We start from the raw sequence: 12,787 nt of genomic DNA, 5'->3' as shown, positions 1-12,787 counted from the left end.
TCATAATATAATGCGGGTCATTACTTATGTTCTTTATAGTTGACAACAATGTCGGTTCATTTGATATCAATTTTCGTAATGTAAACCCAGCGCTATCGGTAATTTTTATTATTTGATCTCTCAGTGTTATGGCTTCTTCAATAGTGTTTGTGCCGCCCAAATAATCGTCAACATAAAAATCTGTCGAAATTGCTTTGCTTGTCGACGGATATTTAGTGCAATTCTCCTCTGCCAATTTTTTGAGACACGCCGTAGCGATGTATGGAGCACTTGTGGTTCCATATGTAACTGTTGACAGACAATATTCTTTTAATTCTTCGTGTGGTTGAGATCGCCAAAATATTTTTTGCAAAACTCTATCCTTTTTAGCTACCCATATTAGCCTATACTTTTTAGCTATATCTGCTGACAGCACGTACTTGTATACCCGAAAGCGTGTTAAAATACATATAAGTTCATCTTGAATTACCGGCCCTTTCATAAGCATTTGATTTAAGTTTGTTCCTGAAGTGGACTGTGCAGATGCGTCGAATACAACACGGGTTTGTGTTGTTGCACTGTGGTTGCGTAAAACAGCATGGTGTGGCATATAGTATGATATTTCGTTTGTTGATTGCGATTCTTCCATATGATTCAATTTTAAGTATTCATCCATAAATTCAACGTACTTTACACGAAGATCATTATTTTTTCGTAAATTATTTTCTGTAGCTAGAAAACGTCGCCGCGCCATTGCCTTTGAATCACCAAGTAATTCAACGTTGTTTTTCAGTGGGAGTTCAACAATAAATTTTCCCGTAGGTTCACGTTTTACTGNTTTTTCCCGTAGGTTCAAAATGCTCGACACAAGACCTTTCTTCAATGCTGAGTTTTTTGTTTGAACCCATTTCTTCTACTTGCCAAAATGTTGACATCAATTCATTTAAATTTACTTGGTTATCAATTACAATCGAATTGAAAAATGTTTTTGTAGTTGTTTGTGCTAAACTGGACACAGATCCTGCAACTATCCAGCCTAGTTCTGTTTCTTGGAAAATTATTTCAGTTGCATCTACCTTATGTTTACCGGCCTTTAGTATACTATAGAAACATTCAGCACCGAGTAGTACATCTATTTTGCCAGGTACGTCGTAATGTGGGTCAGCTAATTTAACGTCATTAGGTATGTTTATACCAGTTGTGTTTATTGTTTCGTTTGGTAAAAATGAAGTTATTTTTGATAACGTTAAAAAATCGAGTTGGCTACTGTAATTACTATTTTGTGACTGAATTAATGTTGTTATAGAGNGCTTATTGTGACTGAATTAATGTTGTTATAGAGTAAAATGATTTACCTTTAGAATTATCTACACCGGATATACTAATATTTACTCTTTTTCGTGGCGATTTTAATCTTTGCGCTAACTCAGTGGTTATAAAATTAGTTTGAGAGCCTGAATCGAGCAGTGCTCTTACAATGAATGTTTCATTAAAATGGCTTTTAATTTTTATTANTAAATGTTTCATTTAAATGGCTTTTAATTTTATGACGTGAATCATAAGAGGACCCCATAAATTAACATCATGGCCTAAATTTTCCAGTGCTTTCATGTTGCCGACTAAATCGTCAGTAAACATTCGCAGATTGTCCGCTGATTCCTCGATAACAGGTTTTATATCATAAATGGCTTTTGTATGTTGTTGCACTGTTAGAGGCTTGTTTAACCTTCCGGTGGACGCGTAGCAGCACTGTGTGCTGCCAAATTAGTTTTTTCGTGATAAATACTAGTATGTATTTTTGAAAGGCTAGATAATTTCAGTACCTGTAGTTGGCAACACTAGTAATATTATCAATATATCAATTATTATTTTCCTCCATACTATCAGTCACCAGTGAAGATTTAACGTGATAGAATTCATTCGGCAGCATTCCGTTCTGCACGCGCTCACTAATGTAAGTATTTTTATTATTCAAATTTTGATAGAAACTATTGCAAATTATTTTATTACAAGTTAGTTTGACTTTTTTTATTATATTTATTCATAATTTAAATATATGTATTTATTTATTACTTATGGCGAAACAAAACTATTCTGAGGAAGAGATTAGGCTTATTCTTGAACAATCTGATGATGAAGGGCAAGGACAGGTTCAAGAAACACAAGATATCGACGGCTCTGATGTTGAAGGTGAACTTGAGGCTGTAGAGGTAAATGAGTATGACAGTGGCTCAGAAGTTTCAGTAGAGGATGTAGACACCATGGAGGTTGATGATACAGAGAACGATTTTGTATTTTTTATTGGAAAAGATGGTGAAACCATTTGGAGTTCTAAGTCCCCCGTGCAAAAACGTTCAAGAGTACCAGCGAAAAATATTATAAAATTTACTCCTGGTCCAACTCGAATTTGCAAAGATACTCGGAGACCTATTGATGCATTTCTCAAATTTATAAACCTAGATTTGATTGATATTATTGTCGAATGTACAAATACTTTTATTGCTACAAAAAGAGCACAAGTAAAATACTCTAGAGATAGAGATTGCAAAGACACGTCTCGTGATGAAATTATGGCTGTTTTTGGTATATTGTTCCTTATCGGTGTGAAGCACGGAAATCGTGCAAACTGTAAAGAATTGTGGAAAGATGATGGAACAGGTATGTTGATCACAAGAGCAACATTTAGTTACAAGCGATTTCTTTTCTTACTTCGAACAATCAGGTTTGATGATTTGTCTACTAGAGCGAAGAGAGAAAAAACTGACAAACTTGCTGCTATTAGATGTGTATACAAAATATTTTTGGACAACTGTAGAAATAATTATAGCCTTAGCGAGTTCACAACAATTGATGAGATGTTATTCGCATTTAGAGGACGATGTGGTTTCGTTCAATATATGCCGCAAAAACCAGCCAAATACGGACTGAAATTTTATGGGCTGTGTGATAGNCTAAAACACACTACCCGAACTTTACGCACATACGCACTTTTTGTACTCGAAAATTTATTTATTTTTTAATTATTCATATAAATCCGGTTCGAAGGACCAGAAATGTTGGTGAGCGGGATTATTAACCGTTAAAATCGAACGCTCAATTAACCTTATTTTTATGATATAATTTTTTTTTTTAATTTGTTTGATTAATGTAATAAATATTAAATTTAATATGAATAAATAAAATGTACGAAATATTTGTTCCTTAATTTTATTTATAATTAAAACTTACATGAAAATATTTAAATACAAATGTAACCTTGATTAATATTGGAGCGCGTCGCTGATGGTTCAGCGGTGGAACGTACACTGATTAGACTTAATACTAAAAGACACATTGCTGACCAGCCAAACAAAGATAAAAGACCATACTATAGTGTGACTCGCGCTAACACCAACTAAACGCTAAATTGTACATTCCGAAACAACAATCATATTATGTCAATTGCCACCGGAATTTCTGGTAATCTTTTTTTTTAACTTTGCCTTAATCCCAACTACTCGGGGTCGGCCACCCTTATCCTAAGCTTCCACTTGACACGATCTCCCACATCTTCTACTCTCACATCAGCTGTCCTCAAATCGCATTCAATAGCATCCCTCCATCTCTTTTTTGGTCTTCCTCTATCTCATCTTCTTTCAACATTCATTTCTATAACTGTTCTTACATCTTCCGATTCTTCTCTCCTCATAACATGACTAAACAATCTAGTTCTATTTTCTGTCATCTTATCCAATGATTGACGCAACACCTATACTTCCTATTATATGCTCGTTCCTTATCCTATCTTCTCTAGTCACTCCACTCATCTAACCAAGCATTCTCAACTCTGCTACACTTATTCTCTGCTCTTCTTTCTTATCAACCGCCCAATACTTTGAACCATACATCATAGCTGGACTCACAATTTCATACTAAATTTAAAAACTATAATTAGTATTTATTCATATATTATATTTTAAAATCAAAGAACTACTAATCAGGATATAATTAAAGAAATAAGAGTTGATGTTGCTTTTAAAATATTTCATCAATTTCCCTAAAGGAAACACTATCTACAGATTTGCATCGAAGCGTTTTATTTTGATAGTGATTTTAATCACTGTCAGATATCTTTATACTGTGCCGCGGCCCCCCTGTGCTGGGTTTTTTTACACATGAAATCTTAAACATATATCAGAAAACGAAAAATGTATGCAAAATATACGTTAATTTCATGTCTATTTTTATAAGTATCATTTAAACAAAAAATCTATCAATTTTATTCGTGTGCTAAGCTTTGGCACTTAGGCACACCGGTGACCAGTAGAGCTCACGATCCTGCAGCGCTTTGTACTCTTTGGGCAATTCTGACTGATTTCGGTTAGAGTATCCGGTTTCGCCGGCCATGAATTGTGTGGTGCAAAAAAAGTATTCTCCAGAAGCGGTTTCCAAGAAAAATAGTATCACTTGTAAATGATATAATAATTAAAATAATAATAATATAACTACGTAACAATCAGGTGTATTCACAATTATACTTCATAATACACTGAAAAAAATTAGTACGTAATATTAAAAAAAAAGTTCATTAATAAAATAATTTTGGTTATTGGTTTGAATCCGATGACGCCATTATTGATATAACGAAATATTAATTATTAATATTATGTACGGACCTACCGTAATATTGATAAACAACAATTGTAATATTAATAACTGTTGTTTTTAATGCTAAAATATCGTGTACATAATATCAATAACGGTGTTTTTATAATAAAACCCATTTTCTATAAATATTACAACTAGGATTATTGATTTTAGGTACTGTATTCGTTATATTAATAACTACGATTGTAATATAAAATACCAGGATTTTAATATCAATAAACAGTATTCCTTATATTTATAATTTTTTTAAATTACACTTCTAATTATAATTATTACTACTAGTATTACTATAATATTAATTTTTATAAGAATTGAATATAAAAATTAATTGAATTTAATAGAAAAAAATTAATAAAGAAAAGGGGTTAAAGTCCAAATTTATAACTTTTCAGGATAACAAAAAAAATATTTTTTATTATTAAAAAATTAAAAGCTTTAAATAAGGAATAAAATATTAAATCAATACCATCAAAATATACAGTAAATTTTATTTAACAATTTATTGTATTAATCAACGCATTTATTTATTTTAATTATAAGTAAAAATATAGTTCAAATTAGTATAAAGAATTTAAACAATCAATTATTAATAACAAAAGAATTTATATAAATATCAATTTAACAACTAATTAATGTATAAATTTAAGTTGATAAATTACATGTATTGGAACAATACTTTAATTATTTAAGTATTGTTCCAATACNATAAATTACATGTATTGGTACAATACTTTAATTATTTAAGTATTGTTCCAATACATGTACTTTAGGAAAACTTAGCTTATCTTTGAAATCATAAAAAAAATATTCCAAAAAAGAATAAAATATTACAGATTCATCCGGAAATTTAAAATCAAATAAATAAATGGATTTAAAACAAATATCAAGAGCTTTTATGATACTTTTAAAAATATATCTAACGCCATCCAAATATAGGAAAATCTCATTAATTGATGTTATATTTTCTCCAATACAAAATATAGTGGGCTGGATTGATTTTTTTGATTTTTTCAAGTTTTCAATATGGTCTTCGACCATTTGAATTGTAGATCCAACAAAAATAACGGATTCTTGTGAATCTCGAATAGTAAATTTTATAGTTGTTTTCTGCTTTGTTTTTGGGTCAATCTTAACAAGTTTATTAGTTGGTACAAAATACCCATGCAGTGCCCAAATAATAGCAGCATCTCTTCCGTCTAAAAAATAAATACAATGTAACGTAGATATTGATAAAACTACACATCAAATTTTTTTTTTCTCTTACTTTCAGATATTTGATTGTTCATTCTGATAATTTCAATAAGTTTTCTTACATTTTTGTCTTTAACATTAGAATTAAAAGAAAGGAATAACAACAATTTACTAATATTTTTTTCTCAATTTTCTAGAAGGTCGCCTTTTTTTTCAAAAGCAGCCTCAAAGTCCATGTCAATCTGAAAATTTAAAAATAATAAATTCTTGTTCACTTGATGAATAAAATTCTCAAACTTACTAAACGGTAACCATTTGCTGTTTTATATGCTGGCCATTTATCAAAGATGTCTTTTGTTGTATACTTTTTTATAAAATCAAGGCGTGAATTAAAACATGCCTGCCATGTTCGGTCAAATTCCTCATTACTTAAATTGTCATATTTTAATATTTTTATATAGTTCTCTGAATCTACCTCTGGTTCTAAAAAGTATTATTTAAAAGTTTTACAGCTTTAACTTTATCTATTCCAGAAATAAAGTATTATTTATATTAATATATATATTATAATTGCAATATACCTGAGCATTTTGAATGTCTACTAAACTTTTCAGAATTGACAGGTGATTTCTTGTCTGCCGTTCCAAGAGGTCCAGATACAACTTTAAATGACGTTGCTAAATTGTAATATTTATTAAAGATTTTACCCCGTTTAGAAGTTCTATAATACTCCTATAAAAATTAATTATATGTGAGTTAACAAACTTCATTACTGCCTGAAATATTATTATATTAGTAAATATTAGTAAAACATTATTATTATCTTAAAACAAAAAAAAAAAAAACCCAGAACAGAGGGGTCGCGGCACAGTGGTGACATGGCATAGATGGATAAAGTATAATGATATCTGACAATGATTAAAATCACTATCAAAAATAAACGCTTCGATGCAAATCTTTAGACTGTGTTTAATTTTTAAAAATTTGTGTATTATTCCAAAAGCTACATGATCTGCTAGTTCATTATTAATATCTTAATTAAGATAAAGTATGTCGAATGAAAAAAAGATTATTAAAAAATATTATTTCTCATAAAAAAATAATGTTGATCCATACACTTTTCAATATGTCATAGCATAATAAAGTTAAAAATGTAAAACATAAAATCGAGAATTTTCACACAATAATAGCATTCGGTAGCCATTTTCACCGTGAAGATAAAATTAAGTCCNATAGCATTCGGTAGCCATTTTCACCATGAAGATAAGATAAAGTCCGAAATTTTTTTTTTTCATGATAAAGTATATTACATTAGCTTTAATTTAAGATATATATAAAAGTTTCAGACCTCCCGGAACATTTTCAAAAGTTAAGTTAAAAAAGTTCTACTTTCTACATGCATTTTTTAGATTTGAACCCCCCTCGTTTATACGGAAATGGTTCGATTTAAAAAAACAGTATGTCAAATGAAAGATGTATATGAATACTACTCTTCATGAAAAAATTGCAATGATTAATACATTTTTCAAAAAGTTATAGCATAATAAAGTTAAAAATGTAAAATACAAAATCGAAAATTTTCACACAATAATAGCATTTGGTAGCCATTTTCACCTTGAAGATAAAATAAAGTCCGAAATTTTTTTTTTCCTGATAAAGTATATTACATTAGCTTTAATTTAAGATATATATAAAAGTGTCAGACCTTCCGGAACATTTTCAAAAGTTAAGTTGAAAAAGTTAATTTTTTGTGAAAAAGTTGTCATTTTAATTCCCAACTTGTGGGCAGGTTAAGGGTTAAATTTATGAAAAAAATATACCAAATGAAAGGTAATGATATTGTTCATCTATATAAAAAAGAATTATATTGATATGTCTATTTTTGAAAAAGTTATAGCACTTTTAAGTATAAAAAATTGAAAAAATTTCGAAAATTAAATTTTATATATGTTTAAAGGACGCAGTATTTTCGGAACACTTTCAAAAATTAAGTTGAAAAAGGTAGTTTTTGTAAAAAAGTTGCTGTTTTAAATCCCCCCTAATGAGCAGGTTAAGTGATAGATTTTTAAAAAAATGATATCAAATGAAAGGTAAATATCTAAGGTTTTAGTATAAAAAAAAATTATGTTGATTTGTTGATTTTTCAAAAAGTTATGGAAGTTTTAAGAAAAAAAAGTGAAAAAATTTCGAAAATTAGCGATTTTTAAATTTGTAATTTTTTTGGANAAAAGTTATGGAAGTTTTAAGAAAAAAAAGTGAAAAAATTTCGAAAATTTGTAATTTTTTTGGAGGTTTCCCTCATTTACGGGGAACGGGGGAATTTTTTTCAATTTTTGAGGGTAATGTCTTCGACTAGATACAATTTGTGATCTTTTGACGTATCATTGAAAGAAATCGGTTTGGTGAGAGCTGAGAAATGTGGTAACAGACACAAAAAAAAAAACACATCTTAGTAAAACCAATACCTTCTCAGCTTTGCATCGAAGCTAAAAAGAAATTACCATAATAGATTTTTTTTTGGACAAATTTTGATTTGCTTTTTCTTAAAACAATATTTAAACATGATTATTTTTATTTTATTTTTTTGTCATAAAGTGATTATTAGTTGAATAAAAATTATATATTACCAGTTTCTCAGATGGGAATCTTTCCAAATTTTGTTGTTCTAACTGATAGCTAATAGCTAGAGTCATGTTATGTGTTGAATCTAAAACAATATTACTGCTACTAAGAGAACTATTTGGATTATTTTGATGATGTCTCATGACATGTCTCTAAAATTTTATTAATAGAGTAAAACCTTGGCCACAATCATTGCATCTAACGAATGAATAATTATTCAACTTGTGCGAATTTTTTAAATGAACTATTAGATTTTCAATATGGTCAAAAGACAATTTACACATGAAACATATCATTTTAATGTCAGTAGAGAATATTGACCAAAGAATTCTTCGGAAGTTTAAAAAATAGTTGAATAAATATAACAAAAGAGCAATTTAGTTTAAATATTATTTAAAATATAATAACGTCACTTACCTTGTTTTCTAAGTAAGTTCTCCTAAAAATTTGAATTTGTTCTTTATTTTTTAACACCGCACAGTTGTGTATTTAAACAAGTAACAGGTCAAATGTAATGCTAGCTGATGCTTTGATACACCGTTAAGTTAATTTTGTATAAATGACAAGCGTATTTTCCAAATGACAATTGAAATTGTTGTATCAATGAACTCTTTATTAATATAAAAAAATTATGTAATCGATATAATATTGATAAAAAGTCTTCTTAACTATTACAAAAAGATTCGTAATATAAATTAACACAGTTGTAATTTTAAAGAATAATTGTATTTAACATGAATGTCAATCATAAATGTTTTCTTTTTAATAAAAACCGTGTTCATAAAATCAATAAATACAGTTATTCATATAACGAACACTATTATTGATACAACGAAACTCTACGTAGTATCAATAATTTTTATTCATTAATCTTACGAATGACTGATTTGTAATATTAATAAACACAATTTTTGGTGTAACGAAAAGTGTCGTTGTTATATTGATAAACGCGAGTTCGTAATATTAACAATCACCTGTTCGTAATATTAATAAAAAAGTTCGTAAAATCAATAAACTTGATCATTTTTGGTCAATAAACGCTGTTTATTAATATTATAAATGACTTTTTTTTCAGTGTAACATACTACTTATTATTCAAAACAACAGGTAGACGAGGACACCTTATAATCATTGAAAACAATCTTAAAATGCCGTGTTAGAAAACACTACATAAAATATAAACCAAATTGATGTGCAAAAATAATCCATATTATAAGAACCAAAATCATATCTTTCTAAAAGCTATGCACGTGGACTTGAAACAAAAGCTCATAACACGCTCGAGATTTAACAGATTTCAACAAAATTTTCAGGGTACCTTAGGAATATTCCTATACTGGCCTGGTAAAAATTTCAGATTTTAAATCGAAAAACGCTGACGACATTAAGCGGTATCGATAAAAAATGTTAAACGCTCAAGGTGCGCTAGTAAAAATTTTCTTATCTTCGCGAATAATTTTCCTAGAATAACAACGTCGAGCTGTTTTATTTAAATAGAAAAATGTGAAAATCGGATATCGTTAGGTAATTTTTCTAACATTAGCTAATTTTTAGTGATGGGAAATATCGAATAGAAACTATCGAACTATTCGATAGTCATTCAAAAAATATACGAATAGTAAATATTCGATAGTTACACAATATATTCGAATAGTTTAAAAAATTATTTGATAGTCTATTCGAATAGTTTTTAAAACTATTCGATAGTTTATGCTAAAAATAAACTATTCGGTTGTATAAACACAATTTGAATAGTTATACGAAAGTTTAAAATATTTGAAAATGCCCATCACTGATTTTTACTATTATTAATTGTATAATAATTTATTTATAAGTATTTATTAATTATCTTCTTATTATAATTAAGTATACTTAATAATAATTTTAGGTAAAACTAATCGAATATTTTTTAAAACCATTCGGTAGCCCATTCGAATAGTTTTTAAAACTATTCGATAGTTTATGCTAAAAATAAACTATTCGGTTGTATAAACACAATTTGAATAGTTATACGATAGTTTAAAATATTTGAAAATGCCCATCACTGATTTTTACTATTATTAATTGTATAATAATTTATTTATAAGTATTTATTAATTATCTTCTTATTATAATTAAGTATACTTAATAATAATTTTAGGTAAAACTAATCGAATATTTTTTAAAACCATTCGGTAGCCCATTCGAATAGTTTTTAAAACTATTCGATAGTTTATGCTAAAAATAAACTATTCGGTTGTATAAACACAATTTGAATAGTTATACGATAGTTTAAAATATTTGAAAATGCCCATCACTGATTTTTACTATTATTAATTGTATAATAATTTATTTATAAGTATTTATTAATTATCTTCTTATTATAATTAAGTATACTTAATAATAATTTTAGGTAAAACTAATCGAATATTTTTTAAAACCATTCGGTAGCCCATTCGAATAGTTTTTAAAACTATTCGATAGTTTATGCTAAAAATAAACTATTCGGTTGTATAAACACAATTTGAATAGTTATACGATAGTTTAAAATATTCGAAAATGCCCATCACTGATTTTTACTATTATTAATTGTATAATAATTTATTTATAAGTATTTATTAATTATCTTCTTATTATAATTAAGTATACTTAATAATAATTTTAGGTAAAACTAATCGAATATTTTTTAAAACCATTCGGTAGCCCATTCGAATAGTTTTTAAAACTATTCGATAGTTTATGCTAAAAATAAACTATTCGGTTGTATAAACACAATTTGAATAGTTATACGATAGTTTAAAATATTCGAAAATGCCCATCACTACTAATTTTTCAATGTTCCATTATATAATAAGATATTAAGTATATTTTAAGTAGAATTGTTACGTATACGAAATACACCAAAATTCACCTAAAAATTTTCGTTGAATATACATATAGTGTATATTGGGAATGGTTTATCGAATAAAAAAAAACTTAAATTAGTGTACGTGAATACACAGAAACCACACTCAACATTATCTTCGTACACACTACTTTACCATCCTTTCCATATGAAATTTGTTTAGGAATTCGTTTTGTGTTACGACAATATCAAATCATCAAACTAAATGTAGTGATTACCATTCAACATTTAAGTATTGCCATAAATCATTAAAGTGTGCGCATATGAATAATAAATATGGGTATGAATAATAAATAATAAATCTCTAATAATATGAATAATAAATTTAGGCTCTTTTATTATTTTTTGATATTATAACAATATTTTAAAACTATTGTATTAAATGGTATTCAAGACCATCTTATAAATGCTATAGAAAAACACAAATTAATAAATATTTTTTAGTTATTATTTATTTAATGATTTATTATATAAAGTAAAATAATTTATGTAACAATACAGTTGAAATGACTTATAGAGTTTATATAATACAATAATCAAATGATATGATTAAATATATAATAAAAACTATTTCAAAGATGATGATTATTATATGTTTTAAAATTGTCACTTTAACAAATGTGACTTATTTTTGGAATAGTATTGTAGAATACCTTAGCGATATTTAGGTCAATTTTTTCAAATAAATTTTTTATATTATTTAAATAAGTTTCTAGTTCAACAAAACTGTCATTTACTACGTCTTCTAAACCTTTCATGTGCGAAGCACTATTATCGTCTCTCTTAACAAAATTTTCTAAACTCGGAAAATGTGCATCAATTTTTAGGTCAAATTTTTCAAATACATTTTTTATATTATTCAAATGATTTTTTAATTCATTAAAACTGTCATTTAGAGAGATTAGTAAATCATTCATTTCTACATTAAAGAAACTTTGTAAATTTGGATTATCTGCTAAATACAAATCAGTTTTTTTGGATAACTGACCAGCTGATAAATCGTAAATTTTTCTTTCCTTGGATACAATTGCAGGTAAATTAGAGCCACTAAAATAGTTATAAATTTCAATTAAATTTTTATCATCATCAAAATGAAAAAATTCTATAAAATCTTTTACTAATTGTGTGGTTGATATCCACAGATCATCTCAATATTTAATATTCTGCTTATCATTTTTAGTCGCATAACCAATATAGATTGTCATGAGATGTTTTATACGAGCATAAAATGATATTTTTACAGCATTAAATAAAAATTCTCTATAAATAATTAGTTCTAAATGCGTTTCTTTTTTATCAACCAACACACTCATAGCGCGAAAGTATAATTGTTTTAAATTTTCTTGGTAATTCTTTCATTTAATAGCTGAACAATTTTTAAAAATCGTTATTATAGAAGATTCATTCAAAATGATATCAAAGAAAAATAGATTTTGTGGTGTATAAAAGTAGACTTTATCTTCT

At 27.4% G+C, this 12,787-nt stretch overlaps 2 protein-coding genes and 1 pseudogene across 2 annotated transcripts; 1 reads left to right on the top strand and 2 right to left on the bottom strand.

The window, feature by feature from the left end:
* Positions 1–803: 803 nt before the first annotated feature.
* LOC126904938 (uncharacterized) lies at positions 804–1,506 on the bottom strand. Its single transcript, XM_050684343.1, has 2 exons — positions 1,372–1,506; positions 804–1,265 (listed from the first exon to the last, which is right to left on the bottom strand). Exons 1-2 carry the CDS (start codon positions 1,504–1,506, stop codon positions 804–806), a joined length of 597 nt encoding a protein of 198 aa, XP_050540300.1.
* Positions 1,507–2,054: 548 nt separating this feature from the next.
* Positions 2,055–2,999, top strand: LOC126904937 (piggyBac transposable element-derived protein 4-like). The gene has a single exon (XM_050684341.1). It carries the CDS (start codon positions 2,055–2,057, stop codon positions 2,997–2,999), a length of 945 nt encoding a protein of 314 aa, XP_050540298.1.
* A 2,359-nt stretch (positions 3,000–5,358) lies between these two features.
* On the bottom strand, positions 5,359–6,053 carry LOC126904936 (uncharacterized; annotated as a pseudogene).
* Between the last annotated feature and the right edge of the window lie 6,734 nt (positions 6,054–12,787).

The sequence above is a fragment of the Daktulosphaira vitifoliae genome, unplaced genomic scaffold (assembly GCF_025091365.1).
Source record: "Daktulosphaira vitifoliae isolate Bord-2020 unplaced genomic scaffold, ASM2509136v1 Scaffold_4, whole genome shotgun sequence".
Taxonomy (NCBI): Eukaryota; Metazoa; Arthropoda; class Insecta; order Hemiptera; family Phylloxeridae; genus Daktulosphaira; species Daktulosphaira vitifoliae.
This window is presented reverse-complemented; position numbering and strand designations above follow the sequence as displayed.